This window comes from Dendrobates tinctorius, unplaced genomic scaffold (genome assembly GCF_039654945.1).
Source record: "Dendrobates tinctorius isolate UK_male_01 unplaced genomic scaffold, ASM3965494v1 ptg000071l, whole genome shotgun sequence".
Lineage (NCBI taxonomy): Eukaryota > Metazoa > Chordata > Amphibia > Anura > Dendrobatidae > Dendrobates > Dendrobates tinctorius.
Window position 1 is genome coordinate 13,967,289 of NW_027361739.1, and position 20,578 is coordinate 13,987,866.

Genomic DNA, 20,578 nt, shown 5'->3' on the forward strand with positions numbered 1-20,578 from the left:
CACCCCAGCAGGGAATGGCAGAATCCAGAAAAGCAAGGCAAACTAAAATCAAAACACAAATGCAAAAAGGCAAAGCAGAAAACTTAGCTTTTGAGGAGCAGGAATCAGACTGGTCTCCTAGAATTCCACAGAGAAATCACCAGCGAGGCAGAAGGGCGTCGGCTGCCTTATATCCAGTCAGAGATCCCCGTCGCCCAGTCATCCTCTCCCAGCTCAGGTGCTTGGTAATCAGCCTCACTACCTTCCTTCACCAGAAGAGGGAGTTCATCAGACCTCAATGGTGAAGGGGAAAATGAACTCATAACAGTACCTCCCCCTTGAGGGGTCACCGAACCCTCATCCACGCCACCAGGGCGATCAGGGTGAGCCCGATGAAAGGCACGCACCAATCTTTTGGCATGAATATCAGAGGCAGAGACCCAGGAATTATCCTCCTGACCATAACCCTTCCACTTAACCAAATACTGGAGACTCCGTCTAGCCAGACGGGAATCCAGTATCTTCTCTACCTCATATTCCATGTTACCTTCAACCAATACAGGGTCCAGAGGTGCCACCCCAGGAACTACTGGTTCAACAAACCTCTTCAACAAGGACTTATGAAACACATTATGGATTTTAAATGTGACAGGAAGAGCCAACCGAAAAGAGACCGGATTAATGATCTCCAAAATCTTGTAAGGCCCAATAAACTTAGGCTTAAACTTAGGAGAAGCTACCTTCATAGCGATATTTTTTGATGATAACTAAACCATATCACCCACCTTAAACTGGGGACCAACGGTCCTATGTCGGTTGGAAAAACGCTGGGCCTTTTCCTGGGAGAGAGATAACTTATCCACCACTTGGTCCCAGATCTGGTGCCTTCTCTCCACCACAGTGTCAACACCTGGGCAGGCAAAAGGCTCCTGCCCTGAAGAAAATCGAGGATGAAACCCAAAGTTACAAAAAAAAGGTGACATCAAAGTGGCAGAACTAGCTCTATTATTTAAAGCAAATTCGGCCAAGGGCAAAAATGAAACCCAATCATCCTGATCAGCGGAAATAAAACATCTCAAATACGACTCCAAGGTCTGGTTTGTTCTCTCCGTCTGCCCATTGGACTGAGGGTGAAACGCAGAGGAGAAGGACAACTGAATTCCCAGCTTGGAACAGAACGTCCTCCAAAATCTAGACACAAACTGAACTCCTCTGTCAGAAACTATGTTCTCAGGAATCCCATGCAAGCGAACCACCTGTTTCAAAAACAGGGGCACCAACTCAGAAGAAGATGGCAACTTAGGGAGTGGTACAAGATGAACCATCTTAGAGAACCTATCACAAATGACCCAAATAACAGTCATTCTCTGAGAGACAGGCATATCAGAGATGAAATCCATTGAAATATGGGTCCATGGCCTCCTAGGGACTGGCAAAGGCATCAACAACCCACTAGAGCGAGAACAAGTTTAAGACCGGGAGCAAGTTGCACAGGACTGCACAAAATTCCTGACATCACGAGACAAGGCGGGCCACCAAAAAGACAGACTCACCAGATCTCTAGTACCAAAAATACCTGGATGACCAGCCAATGCAGAGCAATGAACTTCAGACATCACTCTCTTCTTCCACTGGTCAGGAACATACAACTTTCCACTGGGACAACGCTCAGGTTTGTCCTCCTGGAACTCTTCCAGAGCACGTCTCAAATCGGGCGAGATGGCAGAAAGAACTACCCCTTCACCTAAGATGGTAGCAGGCTTGGTCACCACAGGAGAATCAGCACAGAAGCTCCTAGAAAGAGCGTCAGCCTTGACATTCTTAGTGCCAGGAAGAAAAGAGACCACAAAATCAAAACGTGTAAAGAACAAGGCCCATCTAGCCTGTCTAGGGTTCAAGCATTTGGCCGACTCCAGGTAAATCAAATTCTTGTGGTCAGTGAGGACCACGACTTGATGTTTAGCTCCCTCCAACCAATGTCTCCACTCCTCAAATGCCCATTTCATGGCCAACAGTTCCCGATTCCCCACATCATAGTTAAGTTCAGATGGGGAGAACTTTCGGGAAAAGAAAGCACAGGGATTCATTTTAGATGTTACAGGATCCTTTTGGGACAAAACAGCTCCTGCACCAATCTCAGAAGCGTCCACCTCTACCTGGAACAGGAGTGAGACATCAGGTTGCCGCAAAACCGGGGCAGAAGTGAATCTTCGCTTCAGCTCCTGAAAAGAAGAAACAGCCTCCGGAGACCAATTCAACACATCAGCACCCTTCTTAGTCAGATCAGTCAATGGCTTGGCAATACTAGAAAATGTTGCTATAAATTTCCGATAAAAATTAGCAAAACCCAAAAACTTCTGAAGGGCCTTCAAAGAAGTGGGCTGAACCCAATCATAAATGGCCTGTACCTTGGCCGGATCCATTTCAATAGTTGACGGAGACAAAATAAATCCCAAAAATGAAATCCTCTGTACCCCAAAAAGGCATTTTGATCCTTTGACATACAGGGAATTCTCCCTCAAGATCCGGAACACAGTCCGAACATGTTCCACATGAGAATCCCAATCCTTGGAGAAGATCAAAATATCATCCAGATAGATAATCAAAAATTTATCCACAAAGTCTCGGAAAATGTCGTTCATGAAGCACTGGAAGACAGAAGGGGCATTAGTGAGCCCAAAAGGCATCACCAGGTACTCAAAATGTCCCTCTGGAGTATTAAACGCCGTCTTCCATTCATCCCCATGCTTAATGCGGATAAGATTATACGCCCCCCTGAGGTCAAGCTTGGTAAACCAGCAAGCACCTTTAACTCTGGAGAATAGATCCGAAATCAGGGGTAACGGATACTGATATTTAATAGTAATTTTGTTGAGGGCACGATAATCAATACAAGGCCTTAATGAACCATCCTTTTTGGCCACGAAAAAAAACCCAGCACCTAATGGTGAAGAGGATGGTCTAATATGACCCTTCTCCAATGCCTCCTTAATATAGGATCGCATAGCCTCGTGCTCGGGTACAGATAAATTGAAGAGCCAACCCTTGGGAAATTTACACCCCGGGCTCAGTTCAATTGCACAGTCATAACTCCTATGAGGAGGCAAAGACGCAGACTCATTCTCACTAAATACATCTTAAAAGTCCGCCAAATAGTCAGGAACATCATGCGACTGAGGAGAGGTGGAAAAAACCGGAGCCTCACTAAGGGCACACCGACAACCCCAACTCACCACAGACACAGATTTCCAGTCCAAAACTGGATTATGAATTTGCAACCAGGGAAACCCCAGAACAATGGTATCATGCAAATTATGCAACACCAAAAATCTGCAATTTTCTTGATGGTTTGGGGCGACCCGCATTACCACCTGGGTCCAAAACTGAGGTTTATTTTTCGCCAAAGGAGTAGCATCAATCCCCCTCAAAGGGATAGGCGTCCGCAGAGGTGTCATAGGAAATCCACAACGTTTAGCAAAATCAAAGTCAATTAGCTTCAGGGCTACTCCCGAATCCACAAAAGCCTTGGCGGAAAATGTGGACAGGGAGCAGATCAGAGTAATTGTCAGAATAAACTTAGGTTGAACACCACCCACAGAAAAGGTGTGTGCAAAACGTTTCTCTCGTTTAGGACAGACAGAAATAATATGCGAAGCATCTCCACAAAAAAAACACAGCTTATTACGCTTTCTGAACTCCTGACGTTGCTCCCTGGACAAAACTCTATCACATTGCATAGGTTCAGACACTTGTTCAACAGGTGGCAACACCTCTCGTGCAGTCCTGCGTTCACGTAAACGCCGATCAACCTGAATGGCTAATGACATAGAATCGTCCAGAGCAGAGGGAACAGAAAATCCCACCATAGTATCTTTTACGGCTTCTGACAAACCCTTCCGAAAGAGAGCTGCTAAGGCATTATCATTCCAGGCAGTAAGGACTGCCCACTTTTGGAATTTTTGACAGTACAATTCTGCAGAATCTCGACCCTGGCTCAATGCCAACAGGGTCTTTTCAGCCTGATCAATAGCATTAGGTTCGTCATACAACAACCCCAAGGATTGAAAAAATGCGTTCATATTAGTCAGACTAGGATCATCAGGTTTCAAAGAAAACGCCCAATCCTGGGGATTGCCACGCAGCAAAGAGATGACAATTTTAACCTGCTGCACGGAGCTCCCTGACGAGTTAGGCTTCAAGGCAAAAAATAATTTACAATTATTTTTGAAATTCAAAAATTTAGACTGATCCCCAAAAAACACATCAGGAGTAGGGATCTTTGGTTCAGCAGCATGTGAATGAGCAAGGTAGGCGGAAATTCCCCGCACTTCCGCAGCGAGCTGCTCCACACGATCAGACAATTGCTTTATCTCTATTGAGAGAAAAAAAAAATTCCCCCTACGGCCTCAGAGATATAGAGGAAAAAATATACACACTTTTTTTTTTTTTTTTTAAATTCTTTCCTGCTATTGAGTACCCTAGGATCTGCGGTATGGCTGGTGATTCTGTTATGAATGAGTCACCTTAGGAGGCAAAAACAGAAATGCTAGCTAAGTCCAGAAAACCAGAGAAGTTGGCAGCTATCGGATTGCAGACCCCTGAACCTATCAACAACAACTACCAGTAGCCGTGGGGGGTTCCTACGATGCCCTAGACCCCTCGATCACAGCCGGAGAACTGCCTAGCCTAAAGACAGAAAGGGAAATCTAAACTGCCCCAGAGCAGACCCCAAAGCAATAGGCAGCCCCCAACATATAATGACGGTGAAGCAAGATGAAAAAACACTAACACAGATAGAAAGATAGACTGAGCAAATGATGGGGCCCAAGCTAACTAGATAGGACAGGATAGGAAAGCTGCTGTCTGCAATCCGCGAAAAACCCTATCAAAATAGGAGCCAACAGACTGACAGGGAAAAAGGCCCTGAAGACGCTAGGCTTCAAAAAGACTGTCAGTACTGAGGTATTTTCTGAAGACAGAGCAAACCGACAAAAAAGGAATTCAGCTCACCCCAGCAGGGAATGGCAGAATCCAGAAAAGCAAGGCAAACTAAAACCAAAATACAAATGCAAAAAGGCAAAGCAGAAAACTTAGCTTTTGAGGAGCAGGAATCAGACTGGTCTCCTAGAATTCCACAGAGAAATCACCAGCGAGGCAGAAGGGCGTCGGCTGCCTTATATCCAGTCAGAGATCCCCGTCGCCCAGTCATCCTCTCCCAGCTCAGGTGCTTGGTAATCAGCCTCACTACTTTCCTTCACCAGAAGAGGGAGTTCATCAGACCTCAATGGTGAAGGGGAAAATGAACTCATAACAGTACCTCTCCCTTGAGGGGTCACCGAACCCTCATCCACGCCACCAGGGCGACATGGTGTGGCGGTATTTGTCCCTTGTATGTGCTATTATTTGGTCACTTTGTGGTGGTATTATGTGGTCTGGTCATGGTGCGGTGGTATTTGTTCCTTGTATGTGATATTATTCCATCACTGTGGTAGTAATATGTGGTCTGGTCATGGTGTGGTGGTATTTGTTCCTTGTATGTGGCATTATAGCTCACTAGGTGGTGGTAATATGTGGGATGGATATGGTGCGGTGGTATTTGTCCGTTGTATGTGATATTATTGGTTATTTTAAAAATTGAAAAATAAATAAAAATATATCTAAATTGTATTGCATATTTTAACAAATATTTAATAGGTTAGCGTAGAGTACAGCTCGGCCAAAAGTGTCTACAAGTGTCTACAGTGTTGTGATGGCAGCTTAGAAAATCTTTTGGCCAAAACAAAAGCTGCCGGCTATATGTATGATCTGGTGATGGCAACTGTTAATGTGTGATTGGTGAGAAGTGGAGTTTTTCCAAGAGAGAGCGGTGGGACTGTGGACAGTTTGAGGGGAGAAGGGGGGACTGGGGTGGAGCCTGGGCGGAGTCTAAAGGGAGCTCCGAAAATTTTACCAGTATGGGGAGCCGAAATTCCTAGTGGCAGCCCTGATCACAAAAGACATTTGAGGGAAAACACTGCTGCCACCTTCTTAAAACGTCTTCAAAAATGTCTAAAATAAGTTGTGCAAAGATATCCTTAGTTTGTCTGTCGACTAAAACCGGGTAGAGTATGTGCCACACAGATGCCTTTCAGAGTGCTTGCTACAGAAATGCCATAAAGATGTCTCTAAAGTGACAGCCAAAGAAGCCCTAAATCTGTACTAAAACTAATTTGATATGACCTTTTTATCTACAGATTTTCTTCCACTACATCTTGTATATATTTTTGCACTTGCATTTTACTGATTGTGCAGTTGTGTTCAGTCAGAATCGGAGACGTATATGGTCTGTACACCCGATGACCTCTGTGCCTCCAGAAATCTATATTTGGCCACTGAAGTTCCTACAGACGTCTCATTCAATCAATGCTGTATGCTGGTTTGAAGGGAATGTAATCTTATATGTTATTTTTGCCTGGTTATTCTCTTCAGTGATATCTCAAAATATATTCGGTATCTAGATCCTTGGTTGCCAACCTGTAGCTCTAAAGTTTTTGTGAAACCACAAGCTATCAGGACATCCAAGGAGATGATCATTCCCAAATAATATGAGCTGAAAGACAGCATACTGAATGATGAAAGTTAAACAATGTCTGAAAATCCACAAAAGAGCAACGTCAACGTGTACAATCATTCTATAAGTCTTGTACATATGGATAAACCCAACCGGGAGAAGAAAAGTAAGAGATTCTCTAACAAGGTGCAAACATGATCTGCTCTTCATCAGCCGGTGGAACGCTCTGTTTTGCTCTTACTGTGGAACAAGTGTTGCAGCCAAATATTTCCATTAAGAAAACTTCTGAAAGAGATATTAAAATAAATGGCATCACTTGTGCATGACCTGATACATCCCCGAATGTCCTCATCATCTCCAGGACTTGTATTAAAGTCCTGAAGAACACAAGTACAAATGTCCTTTATTATTTTGAAAAAAAAGGCTGCTTTCAAACACAGCGCTACCCCTGATCCTCAGTGAATGGGACTGAGCTGAGCTGCAATACCTCACATAACCTGTGTGGACAGGTGTGGCGCTGTTTCTGTTTTTTTTTTAATCCTAGACAACCAATTTAATGTGCATTATGCTTTTTTGGCAAGTTTACGGAAATCTTTTCTATCTGCATCCATCAACGTCTTCATACCAAGCGTCTACTTAACCACTAGACACATTCTACACATAGACTTCCTGATCTCCAATTACTTTGATTTTCAAGAGGTTCTTGAGTGTCCACCTGCTTTTCTTCATAGACTTTCCAGACTAAGGCTTCATCGATGCTACCAGGGGTGTAACTTGACGCACCTGGCCCCAATGCAAAATCTGTAATAGGGTCCACTTACTATGGCGCCCTAAAGGACCATGGGCTCAAAAGACTTCTAAGACCTTTGAAACCTATCTAGCTATTTCCCTGTACATGGCAGAACCTGTACAGTGGTACATGGAGTACTTTTGATCTATAGACAACCAATGTACTACCATATAATGTTCTGTGGTCTACCATAAAGAAGAATGATACAGCATTCAATGAAGCAAGCCATAGAGTTCAATGTTCATAAAAACCACTGAATACCTTCTGATAAAATTGGAGGCACAGTATAGCCCCAAATGCACCATACAGCTATTCCCAGACAGAAAATATTGGCGTATTCCTCTGAGGGCTTACGTATTTCTTATAGATATTGCCATGTTTGATGGCAGGCTGTTGCACACAATGAACAAAAGTAGCAAAGCTCCCCTGTAGTTCAGAACTCCTAGTTTCACTAAAAACAAAATTAATATGGGGCTGATTTTCGTGGCCTCCAATATTTCTTCTGAGCACTAAGTACACATTTTATAGTGGCCCAGTGGTTAAGTTAAGTTTGAATTAGACCAAAGCTCCATTTTTTTTTTCCAAAGTTTAAATGGGTCCTCTATGTAGTCTGCTTTCCTCCATCACTCCAAAAATATACTGATGGGTTATTTAGCACCATATGAAAATAGCCCTAGAGTGCCTGGGATATGGTGGCCCTAGGCTGTAATACAACAGTTGGTTCAAACGTTAAGTAGAAGACAACTTTATTTGGAGGTGACTTTGGAGTCCATTAATTACCACTAGGGTTTGTTTGCCAAATACCCTATTAGATCTTACTACAGATGTGCCCTGTATGTACAATGAAATTATAAAGATTATGATGCATTATGATGCAATTAAAGCAGTGAGCCCGGCCTATGGTCAGTGGCTCCATCAGGGCTTACATCCGAAGCTCTGCAAAACAGGATTCAGGTGGATGTGTTCATGGGGCCTTTGGCTGTAATGATGCAGACAGAGCAATGTGTGCTCTGTCAGACATTATGTTGACTATATCTTGGAGCCCGCATCAAATAGGCGGATAGAGCCGAAGAAGATGATGTCCAATAGAGCACAAAGTGACTCAGTTTGTACTATTACAGTCAATGTTCTCTTCAGCGCAAACGTCCATATCCAGTTTTCCAGAGCTTCAGACGTAAGTCCTGATGGAACAACTGACCATAGGGTAAAATACAAAGTGATCACAGCCTAAGGGTTGGATGTAGTTTGGAGTATGGAGCTTGAGAATCATCTCTTTTGGTGTACTGTAAGAACTCCAGCATGCCACCGCCTACAAGGGATCATTTAATTATGAATTCACTGTGACTATTCTAAAAAATGACCATATTACCATTCAGAAATACTAATAACCAAGGTGGCACTATGACAAGCACATGGTGACCATTGTAAGTCTCAAGTATGATGGAGCTGAAGATTGGTGGACCTCAAGGATGTTGAATCTCAACAATGCTTGAGTAAGAGTCAAACAGGAAAACCAATGTATTGGGGAAAATATATTTATGTAAAGTTACAATGTAAATATTCAGTATAGTATTTTGTCCCCAAAGCATATATGAACAAAAAGTTATATTTTCCATATCATGTTACCTGGATGCAGCAATCTCTGATTTCTGTCGAGCTATGGCAGCAGCTCTCTGTGCTCCTTCGATACTTCTGTCTACTTTCTGCCTGATCTTCGCGCTCTTTAGGGGGATCACTCTCTTCTTCATTCCTTTAATGAAAACATTATTCCTATACTTTCCTTCCTCTTTTGTGCCATCTGGAAAGGTGGTACAACCATAGCCGTGCCTTAGGTTGTCCAACCATTCTCCCTCATACTTCAGCCCGCTGGACCGCTCACTGATTCCAAAGCCAGATCTCTTATCTTTCTTCCATTCACCCATGTAGTTTTCAGTGGTGGTGGCATCAATGTCGGCCTCAACTGGTGGAAATTCTTCTGGTTCAGTCCCATCTCCAAAACTTACGGTAGACGTGGCATCACTAGCTCCAGAGCTCATACCGCTAACACTCTTCAAAAAACTCAGTTTACTTCTTTGAGATGAAAGTGATGTCTTAGAATCAGATTTTCTTAGCTTGCCTAGCAAGGAACCTCTTCTGAAAAAACCTGTCTTTTGTGCCTTAAGGGCTTCAGCATCTGCATAGAGTGAAAGAGCGAAGCCACCTCTCGTGATGGTTGGAGACACTATACTATCTGGAGAAGTTGACATGGCATCGTGCTGGGCCAATGTTCCATTGCTGTGTTCGCTGCGAAGGGAAGTCAGGGAGGTGCGTAAAGGATTTTGAACAACTGCAGCCATTCCATATGGGACACTCTGACGTACACCATAGCCCTCTCTGATACCATTTCCAAACTGACCCTGGTAGGTTCCTGAAGACAAGGAGATAAAACAAAGAAAACAATCTTAATCTCTTTTTCCATTGAGATACCTAAAGTAAACTTATTAGAAAGGTTGTCCACCTTTGGGGTTCTGTGTTCCTTCAGTCTATTAAAAGCCAGTTTAGTATAGGACATGAATTTGTATTTAGCTTTCTTTATAGGTATAAAGGGCGACAGAACTTTGCTAGACTTAATTGTGCAAACTATGAATGTATAATCTAGCCCCCAATGAATGAAGTGATGACCCTCAAGGCACAGTACTTTATCACCCACATGGCTGTGTCCGGTGCTAGATCAGTCACAGCTCATTACATGGGGCAGAGCTGCAGATGCAGCCATATAAACATGAGTTAACCTTTCTGATATTAAGACCACCAGATCACACAGTTATGACGTATCAATGTATCCTGGCAGGGGCGAAGACTGACAGCTTGGGGCCCCTGTGCAAGAAATGTGTCTGGGTCCCCCTCCTTTTATCTCGACAAAGCTATATATTTTATATATATATTTATATATATATAGCCACACACATACATGTATATATATTACATAGTCTCCTTTATTATATATATATATATTGCCGTCCCTTATACAGTGCCCCCTCTTGCTATGTACAGCACCGTCCCATACATAATGGATTATATACTGTAGAGCCCGGTTTTCTATTACATACCGTCCTCTCTTGTTAGATATATAATGCAATGATGGCTGATGGAGCATGGGAAAGCTTATTTTCTAATGGAGGAGATAATGGACTGGCAGTCTGGTCACCAGCTCCTCCATCAGCAGTCATTTTATATAAAAAAAAAAGGAGCGGACTATGCCATAAAAGAGGGTACTGTGAATAACAAAAATAACAAGAATACAATATGTAAGAGACAGCACTGTACATAACAGCAGAGGAAAATAAGGGACGGCACCATACATAACTAGAAAGGATGGTATGCAATAAGGGACGGTGTTATACATAACAAAAAGAGGAAACTATGTAACTAAGGATGGTGTTATACATAATAAGTGAGTACACGTTATACTAAGGGACTGTGCTATACATAAAAAGTGACTACACTATATACTGAGGGATGGCACTATACATAATAAGCTAGTACACTATATACTAATGGACTGTGCTATACATAATAAGTGAGTACACTATATACTAAGGGCCTGTGCTATGTATAATAAGTGAGTACACTATATGCTAAGGGACTGTGTTGAAAGGAACCTGTCACCTGTTTTGGCTGCTATAAGGTGCGACCACTGCCTTTCAGAGCTTATCTACAGCATTCTATAAAGCTGGAGATAAGCCTCGATGTGACCTGAAATATAAGAAATATAAGTTTTATTATACTCATCTGGGGGGCGGTCCGGTGCGATGGGTGTCTCAGGTCTGCGTCTGGCGCCTCCCATCTTCTTGTGATGCCACTCTCCTGCTTGCTTCATGGATCCCCGGCATTGCGTTCTTGTGCAGGCATACCTATCTGCCCTGTTGAGGGCAGAGCAAAGTACTGCAGTGAGCAGTGAGCGGGCTCTGGGAAATGTCAGAGGGCCCGGCGCCTGTGCACTGCAGTACTTTGCTCTGCCCTCAACAAGGCAGATAAGTAAGCCTGCGCCAGAGCACAATGCCGTGAAGCCACAAACCAAGCAGGAGGGCAGCATCGCAAGAAGATGGGAGATGCCGAACCCAGACCTGCGACACCCATCGGACCGGACCACCCCCCCGGTGAGTATAATAAAACTTATTTTTCTTCCCTTGCAGGTCGGTTCTGGGGCTTATCCACAGCATTATACAATGCTGTAGATGAGCTCTGAAAGGCAGTGGCCGCATCTTATAGTGGCTAAAACAGCTGACAGTTTCCCTTTAAAGGGAACCTTTCAGCATTTTTTTTGCCTACCAGCTAAAAACATCAATTAATTCGGTGTCATTTATGCTTTCCACAACTACTTCTGAAACCCCCTGAATCCCCATGTATCACCCATAAAAACCTATTTTATTTGTCCCGCGGTGTATGGTAATCTGTTTGGTCCGGTCCAATGGGCGTTGACTTGCCTCTTTTCCCATACTCCACCTCTCCTCGGCTTGCTGTACGCATTCTTTGCTGTTTATATTGGAGATCGCGTACAGATTTCACGCGTGCACATTTAAATGGTATCTCAGCGCGTGCACAGTATGCTTTGTCCAATTGTGGGAAAAGCCAAAAAGCAGTAGTGCGCATGCACCTCGGTTCTGTGTTCCAAGCCTCTCCCTGAACACTTGCATAGCGCACGCACCCGAACCCCAGTCACATAGGCATTTCTGCGCGTGTGCCGCTACCCCAGCGTCTCAAACATCGTTTTGGCTGCTTTACTACGCGAGGTCTTCTCTCCCTCCCACCTCATATCTGGCACATAGCTTCATATTGTATTTAAAGCACACTGCCACTAATGATTAGACATGGCACCACAGAAGGCGTAGGACATGCATGCGCACTACTGCTTTTCGGGTTTGCCCGCAGTTGGGCAAAGCATACTGCACACTCGTGAGATACCATTTCAATGCGCACGCATGAAATCTATACGCGATCTCCGATATTCATGGCAAAGGATGCGCACAGCAAGCCGAGGAGGGGTGGAGGGAGGGAACAGAGGAAATGCCCATCGGACCAAACCGAACGGAAGCAATAAAAAAGGTTTTATGGGTGATACATGGGGAGTCAGGGGGTTTCAGAAGTAGTTGTGGAACGCATAGCTGACAACAAATTAACTGATGTTTTTAGCTGGTAGGCAAAAAAAGTGGTGACAGGTTCCCTTTAAGCATAATAAGCGATAATAACGTTTTGCTCCACCTCCCCCTGTTCCTAAATCTATTATAAATCCCCCTTCCTCCTTCCCAATCCCCCGCATCCCATTTTTGTCCTATCCCCCAACCCCATCATTGCCTTCTCCCCCAGCACCCCCCATCATTGCCCTTTCCTCCATATCTATCATTGCTTTCTCCCCCACCACCCCTTCATTGCCCATTCCACCACCTCCATTATTTCCTTCTCCCCCACCACCCCATTATTGCCCTTTCCACCATGACCATCATCATCCTTTCCACTACCACCATCATTTCCTTTTCCCCACCATTGCCCATCCACCACCTCCAACATTTCCTCCTCCCCACCACCCCATTATTGCCTTCTCTGCAATCACCCCCATCATTCCCCACTTCTACACACACACACTCACCTCACCGCACGCTCTCCCGCAGCATCACCTTTGCCTGCAGCTACACACACACACACTCACCTTACCGCACCGCACGCTCTCCCACAGCATCACCTTTGCTTGCAGCTACACACACTCACTCACACACTCACTGCACCGCACACTCTCCAGCAGCGTCACCATCGCCTGCAGCTTCCTCTCTCTGGCACAGCCGTCTGCCGCCGTGCCGCTGACTGCTGTGTAAGACAGGAAACACAGGCATGGAGCAGGACATATCGCTGCAGCTCCGCTGCCATTTTCTCTTGTAGGCAGCGGAGCTGCAGGAATCTCTTTCTGCCCGCCGCACACGAGGGCAATCTGGCCAGGGGCTCCCAGGAGCCAGATAAACAGGCCAGATTGCTCTCATTAGCTGACCTGCAGGGGCCCCCTTGGAGCCTCTGGACCCCTGTGCTGCTGCACCGGCTGCATATGCAGTGTGTCCGCCCATGTATCCTGGAAATTCTATTCACAAATTTTAGCACAAAATCAAAGATGTGTATGTATATTTGTTTTGTTTAAAAACATTTACTATTATTGAACTTTTATAGCTTCTCCTAGGTTAAACTATCAATGTATGTATGATCTGTAAGGGTTAGTGTGACACCCCCCACAGTCCACGAAGGGGGTGCCACCTACCATTCCGTACAGGACTCTGCTGCTCTCATATGTATGACTGTGCCAGGTTGTGCATTCAGTCAAAGCAGTAGTGGTGGTGATAGTGATATTAGTAGTGGCAGTAATAATTATGGTGGTGGTTTTGGAGGTAGCGTTGTATAGTTGAAGGGCATTTGTAGTATAGCAGCAGTAGTAGTGGCAGTATTAATTATGGTACTGGTGCTCCTAATAGAGTTTATAGTACTGGTGTAGTATTAGGTGCATCAGTATTACTATAAGAGTAGTATGCATAGTAAAGGTAATAGTAATAGTGGTAGTAGTTGTGCTAGTGGTATTGATAATCATTATGAGCAGTACTAGTAGCAGTAGCAGTATAGGACTAGTAAGAGTAATAGTAAAAAGTAGTGGTGGTACTTGTAGTAGTACAGCGTTAGAAGCAGAAGTAGTAGTATCGGAGAAGTTGATTTAGAGGTAGTATTAGTTGGGATGATAATTACAGTGGTACTAAAGTGTTAGGAGCAGGAGTGGTATAGGAGTAGTATGGTAGCAGTACTAATGGTGAAAGCCATTATAGTAATACTGGTAGTATAGTATTGCAAGGAGTAGGTGTAGTAGTATTAGTGGTAGTATAGTGTTAAAAGCAAGAGGAGTAGAAGAGTAGTAGTATAGTGATAGTAATACTTATGGTAGTATAGTATTAGTAGCAGTAGTTGTAGCATGAATGGTAGTAATAGTGGTAATATAGTATTAGGAGCAGGAGTAGCAGCATAGGAGTAGTATAGTAGTGGTGATTAAAGTAGTAGTGGAAGTAGTTTTAAAAGTAATAATGATGGTGGTAGTAATGATGGTGGTATTAGTACCAGTGGTAGTGTAGTAATAGGAGCAGTAGTATTAGTGTAATGATAATGTAGAAGTGGTAGCAGTTGGGAAACTGGACGTAATGTGGTAGTATCATATTAGAAGCAGTAGTAGTGGTGGTAGCAGTAGTGTAGTAATATAGTAGTAATGGAGGTGGTGGTAGTAGTTCTGGAGGTATTGTATCAGTAATAGTAGTATAGTAGCAGTGATAACTCTCTAGTGATGGTGATACTAATGGTAGGATAGTATCTGGTGTAGTAGTATTGTAGAAGTAGTGTGTACTGAATTTTCAGATGACAACTGCATAATCATAATAGTTACCATTACAATTAATAATAATAATTCTCTCATATGTCCGGTAACACTGGCATGCATTAATACACAATGAGCTATTCACAGTTCGTATCTGAAGTATGGTTACGGGACCAGCTCTGTGAAATGGTTCCACTGACCATTGTTGAAGTCCTGCCAATTCGTATAAGATCGGAGAACAATCCCTCCTTCATTATGCCCACGTATTATTCAAGCAGCCTTTCTTCAAAAATAACGCACCACTTATTCCTCAGCTATGGCCGGACCACAATTGTATAGAGAATTTTCTAACGTACATAAGGACCATTGTCCTAAATTTAGTTCTGGTCAGAAGTCCATCAGACACCAACATACTTCACTGTGGTGAAGGCATCCAAGAAACCCAAGTTGCAGATGACCATATTCATTAGATGGCGCTCTCCATATACTTAACATTACACAAATTATAAATATAAAGTGTCAGAACTATGCTCAGTACTCCAGACATATCATATTCCCACATCCCATACACGCACGTAGCAGAAGAAATAATATCTTACAGGCCCCCCACTGTATAATGCTGAACAAGCTCATTTCGGGTCAAATGATCCCCTGAATAGTCTGAGCAGTGATCTGATATTTCTGTTGACCGATTGTAAAGCTCAGGGTGAAATATCTCCTATTTATAAGAAGAAGAGGTCATATTCACATTCATAATTGAATTATCTGTATATTGGGTATATACTTTAGAGCAGGGGTCTCTAACCTGTAGCTCTGTAAGAGTCCTGGACCTACATATGCTGCAAGAAGAGTTTAAGAGGACAAGTTCCCTCCATAAATGTTGGAGCAATGGGGGATCAATGATGAAAATGAACCGAACTCCTGGAAGCATGGGTGTAGTTTTTTGGGGTGTTGAGGTTGTAGTCGCACCCAGACCCACCCTGATACTTGAGGTGGCTCAATGGCCCCTCTGCCACGTAAGAGAATTTGATATCTCAAAAGTCTGGGGAGGGGGCTATAATAGATTTTGCACCTGGGACTGAGAGCATCAGATTACACATCTGGCTGGTAGGTTGAGTCCATGTCTTTAGACATATTGTAGGATTCAATATCTGTTTGAAAGACTGTATTGCCAATTACTAGTGGCATTTTGTTTGGCACCTGCATGTGTTGAAATATGATCAGACCAGTTATTGGCAGAAAAACAATTAGTCACAAGTATAGCAGTTTGACTCCAGAAAGGTACCATTAGTGTTCAGCATTACTACAGTATGTGCCTGATATGGACCTGCATAAAGAAGGAGTCTGAGGGCCAAGACCCCTACTATTCTTGAGTCTGAGACACTTCCCTCTTTCCCAATTTCTAGAGGTGGTAATAGGGTGCCTCATTTCAGTATGATCGCAGTCAGTTGCTCTCACAGATACCGTTGTCTGACTGTACCATCTTCATTGTAGGAACTAGTAGGGATTTCAGCTCATGGATCTCCACAAATAACCTTGAGAAGATATTCAGATGATGGGGAGAACACGATGTATAACGTGTCAAATATTAGTGAGTCTAAGGTGCAATGATTGTCTTACTAGTATCCAATTATTTGGATTTGTTTTAGATGCTGTAAACTTTGGTGAGTGGACTAAAATGTTTAAAATGTAGTCTAATTCAAGGATCTCTAATCTTGGTTCTCCAGCTGTTCCAAAACTCCTAATTGCGATTTGTTACAAGTGGTCATTTTTCAGAACAGCTGGAGAGCCACAGGATTGAGTTGGCTGGTCTACGGGCTTTCATTGCCACCAGGACTATGCTTGGCAACTCCCCAACTCCATGCAAACAACACAGTTACATGTGATAGGTATACAAACTTCACACAAAATTATTTGGTCAAATACTGCTCCACAAGCCTTCCAATATAGATTGTATACTACAAACCAGTAGAGCTAAAAGGGTTGCACACTGAATATCATCTAACTGCAGGATAGGTGATAATTTACTGAACGTCGGGGTTTGACCGCCAAGACCCACACCGATCAGCAGAGCTAGGAATTTATATCTCTAAAGGGGTACTTTTATAAAATGGAACAGCAGGTTGGATGCCTGACTGCCGTTCCATTCATTTTCTATGGGGCTGCTCAAAAAACTAATACAGTTCTCGGCAGGCCCATAGGGTATGAGTTAGGTGATTGAGCATGAGCACTGCAGCTCCATTCATTATGGAGCTTCCAAAATAAACTAATGCAGAGCTCAGCAGAACCATAGGGAATAATTACATAGTTAAGCATGAGAACTACAGCTCGATTCTAATGGGAATAGAAGTGCCCTATTATCCTGATCCCTGAAGATCAGTGGCTGAACCCCCACCGATCAATATATCAATAAGTTATCCTGGACTTAGTTTCACCGGACAGCCCCCTAAAGCTTTGCCTAATAGAACCTCATGGAAAGTATGTTATAAATAGTTTTGTTTGGATAGTAAAAAAAATTCAGCTATGGAGCACAAATGGGAATTTATTACAAGCCCCATATGACAAGTATGATATCTCAGTGGGTACTCAAGGCTGATGTGTAAATCTAGGTTCCTTGCAATGTGCAATATACTTATTATAAAGGTTAGTGTCTTATATGTGTCTACACAGTGAGGTTTTAAAGTCTAGTGAACTTCGAGTGACTTTTGGGTGATATCCCTAAACAATTGCACATTCCCAAGGCTGATGCCAATTGACAAAGTGAAGTTGTTTGTACATCCATTGCCCACTACAAGTGTTGGACAAGTATGAATGACCATGTGCTCATAGATACTTAGCTAAAAATCTAAAGTTTGATGGCCATTGGGGGATATAATGAGAAAAATAAACATTGCCAAATTTTATTGCTATTTTTTGGGGGTCACTCATTTCCCATGTTTCTGTCCATTTATGTAATGCAGCACAAGTACTTTTGGTGGTCATAGGTCAAAGTGGAACCCATAGGACACTTTCTTCAGCATAAGTTTTTATTCTTACTTTCCAAGCACGAATAGGTTGAGAGCAATTATCCATCTTCTGCAGCCTTCAGAAGGAAGTATCTAGGTGGCTGTTGGCTGAATAAATGGTTGGCCAAGTGAACAATGGCCATTAGTGCACGTCTACCTATAGTATGGAGGTTCTGTTGTCTCTTGGAGCTCACAATAGTCAGTAGACTTTGGAACATCCCACAGATAGATATATTTGGCCCTGGCTGATCATCTAATATCTATGGAGGCTACCTGACCCTCGAACAAAGAAAAATTGAACAAGTTGAATTTTACCTATTCACTAATTCACTCTCGTGAAGTAAGTGGCGTTTGTTGTCTCGCAGCCATCCATCCCACCGTTCTCCATAGGATTAGTATGGGCCATCACCAGTATAAACGTGTTGGATAAAATAAAATAACAAACAAGAAATTTTGTGATGCATAAAAAAAAGGGGGAAAACTCCTAATAGAACAAGACTCACAGACATAACAGTACCGTCACCGTAGACAGGACCAGACACAGTGCCCCATGTTTGCTTAGCCACTTACTAAACATTAAGGAATATATTACAATTAATACATATATCGGAATAATTAGAATATACATTTCATGGAATGTCCTGCTTAAATCTGTAATCCAGCTCTCTCCCCATTTACAGGTTATTCATCTTTAATCACTTACCTCCATCGGCATATGTTTCAGTACCATATCCATCTTGTAGTCCACTCTGCCATGTTCCTTCATATTTGGCTCCACTGGTCATACTCTGACGGACTCCATACCTTCCTTTAAATCCATGAGTCCACTCACCCTTGTATACCCAGTGTCCTTTGGTTTCAATACCTAAGCCATGTCTTTTTCCTTGAGACCAGTATCCTTCGTAGGTATTACCACTGGGCCAGGTGTAGATCCCTACTACCTCAAATCCATAATTCCAAGATCCAGAGTATTCGCCCTGGCCTTTTGGCCCTGTGCAGATACCATGACCATGGGCTTTCCCGCCTTCCCACCCGCCACAGTAAGCTCCTCCATCATCAAAATCAAACCGACCGCCACTCATAGTGCCTTCAGTGACAAAAAATAAAATGAGTATTTTTTTTTGTAAATGAAGAATTAAATTAAAGTAAATTTGAATAATTTATCACCGTGGGCGACATGAGATTAAAAATTCTCATTAACAGAGCACAGGATTCGGAGGGGTGTTACGAAGCCTTATAATAAAGCTTGTATGGGATAGCTGCTGGGAATCCTGTGCTAGTTCTCACGGTGTAGAGATGGAGAATCTGATTGGATATCTTCAGCCTGAGTTGTATCAAAGTTTGGAAAGGGTTAATTTGCCCAGCAGTCCGTCCATATCCTTGCATTATTTGGCACTTATTGATCATGATATCATCCCGGTGGTCCTGGATATGAACCCCCCTCCCCTTTCGCGGCAAGACTCCCTCTTTCTGCCCAGGCAGGAGCAGGGCAGAGTCCCCGGCTCCCAGTGTGTGAGGGCTGCAGATGAGAGAAAGTTAGAACAGACCTAACAAGGCTATTGCATCCCAGCTGTTCCAAAAATAAACCCCAATCGCAGCTCTGCTCAATGGCTACTTCTCATAGCAGTGCAGAACTAGTGGAGAACAGGGGCGGCCTGCTAAGAAAAGGAGGGGGACCTAAAATAGATCTGCTGGCTGATTGGGAATTTTTCATGCCGTGAGTGTATGTGACACTTGAGTGACACTGAAGAAGACTTTTTGGGATCATAGTCTTAATAGTGAATGACTACGAAATAAATAATGAAATGCAATATTGCAACATCCAAAAGAATAAAAAAGAGAATAATACAATATTTAGCATACAATACAAAATATACAAAAAGAATAACAATGCAAAAAAAAAATAAAGAAACAAGAAATAAATCAGTGTCAATAACCAGGTTCACAAATAATAAAAAATATATTATGAAAATAATGAACAGGTTTCATACCTAACAACGCAATGTTTTTCATTTTTTCTCATTTTCTTAATACCATATTCAAAATCTATGCGTTTTTTTTTATTTCCACCGAGGTAGCTGTATGCTGACTTTTTTCCTGTGGGACGAGTCCTAGTTTAAATTTTGGATGCAAAATGAGGATAAAAAAAACGTTTTGTTTTTTTTTTTTGTAGTTTTGTTTTTACATTGACGGTGCAATATAAATGAGGTGAAAACTTTATTGTGGTTGAAACTTGTTAATATTTTTTCTTCTATTTTTACACGGCAAAACCACTTTTTGTTTTAAACAATTTGTTTTTGTGTTGTTGCATTCAAAAGCTCATAACATTTTGATTTTAGAATGTTTTTGATACTTTTTTTGTAGGGAATATTATGTAGATTTTATTTTATGGGTATTACTTCTGTAATATCTATTACTGTTAGGGCAGGTGCACACCACCGTTTATACCTGAAGAGTGCCATGTGTGGTTTTCAAGTATAGCACTCGTACCCACGTTATTTTATGGGGTTTTGAACATGTCTGAGTAAAAAATCAGTGACATGTCAGATTTTGATCTGTATGTCGGATCAAAATCAGCAATACAAGTCTATGGGTCAGTGAAAAACTTTGGACCACACTTGTATAACATCCTATTGGGGTCCAACTTTCAAGGACTGACTGAATGGAGAAGGTGGAAAAACTTTGTTTCCTTCACCTCGGAGAAAATCTGATCCTGCTCTGATCAAACTTAGATCAGTGCGATCATCATAATCGGTCCCTTTTTCTCTGCTAATGAGAAAACGCGTCGTGTGCACCTACCTTTAATTTGACACACAGTCTATTAGGCCTTGATAGGCCTCTACAAATCATACATACATTGACTACAGCATCTAATGGGATAAACA

At 42.7% G+C, this 20,578-nt stretch overlaps 1 protein-coding gene across 1 annotated transcript in view; it reads right to left on the bottom strand.

Moving 5' to 3' along the window:
• JPH2 (junctophilin 2) overlaps positions 1-19,235 on the bottom strand; it is a 97,745-nt gene extending 78,510 nt beyond the window's left edge. Inside the window, exons 1-2 of the mRNA XM_073582415.1 lie at positions 18,397-19,235; positions 8,946-9,726 (exon numbers count right to left, since the gene is read on the bottom strand). Of these exons, the coding sequence (XP_073438516.1) occupies positions 8,946-9,726; positions 18,397-18,775 (1,160 nt within the window). The 5' untranslated portion in view covers positions 18,776-19,235. The remainder of the gene's footprint in view (positions 1-8,945; positions 9,727-18,396) is intronic.
• Between the last annotated feature and the right edge of the window lie 1,343 nt (positions 19,236-20,578).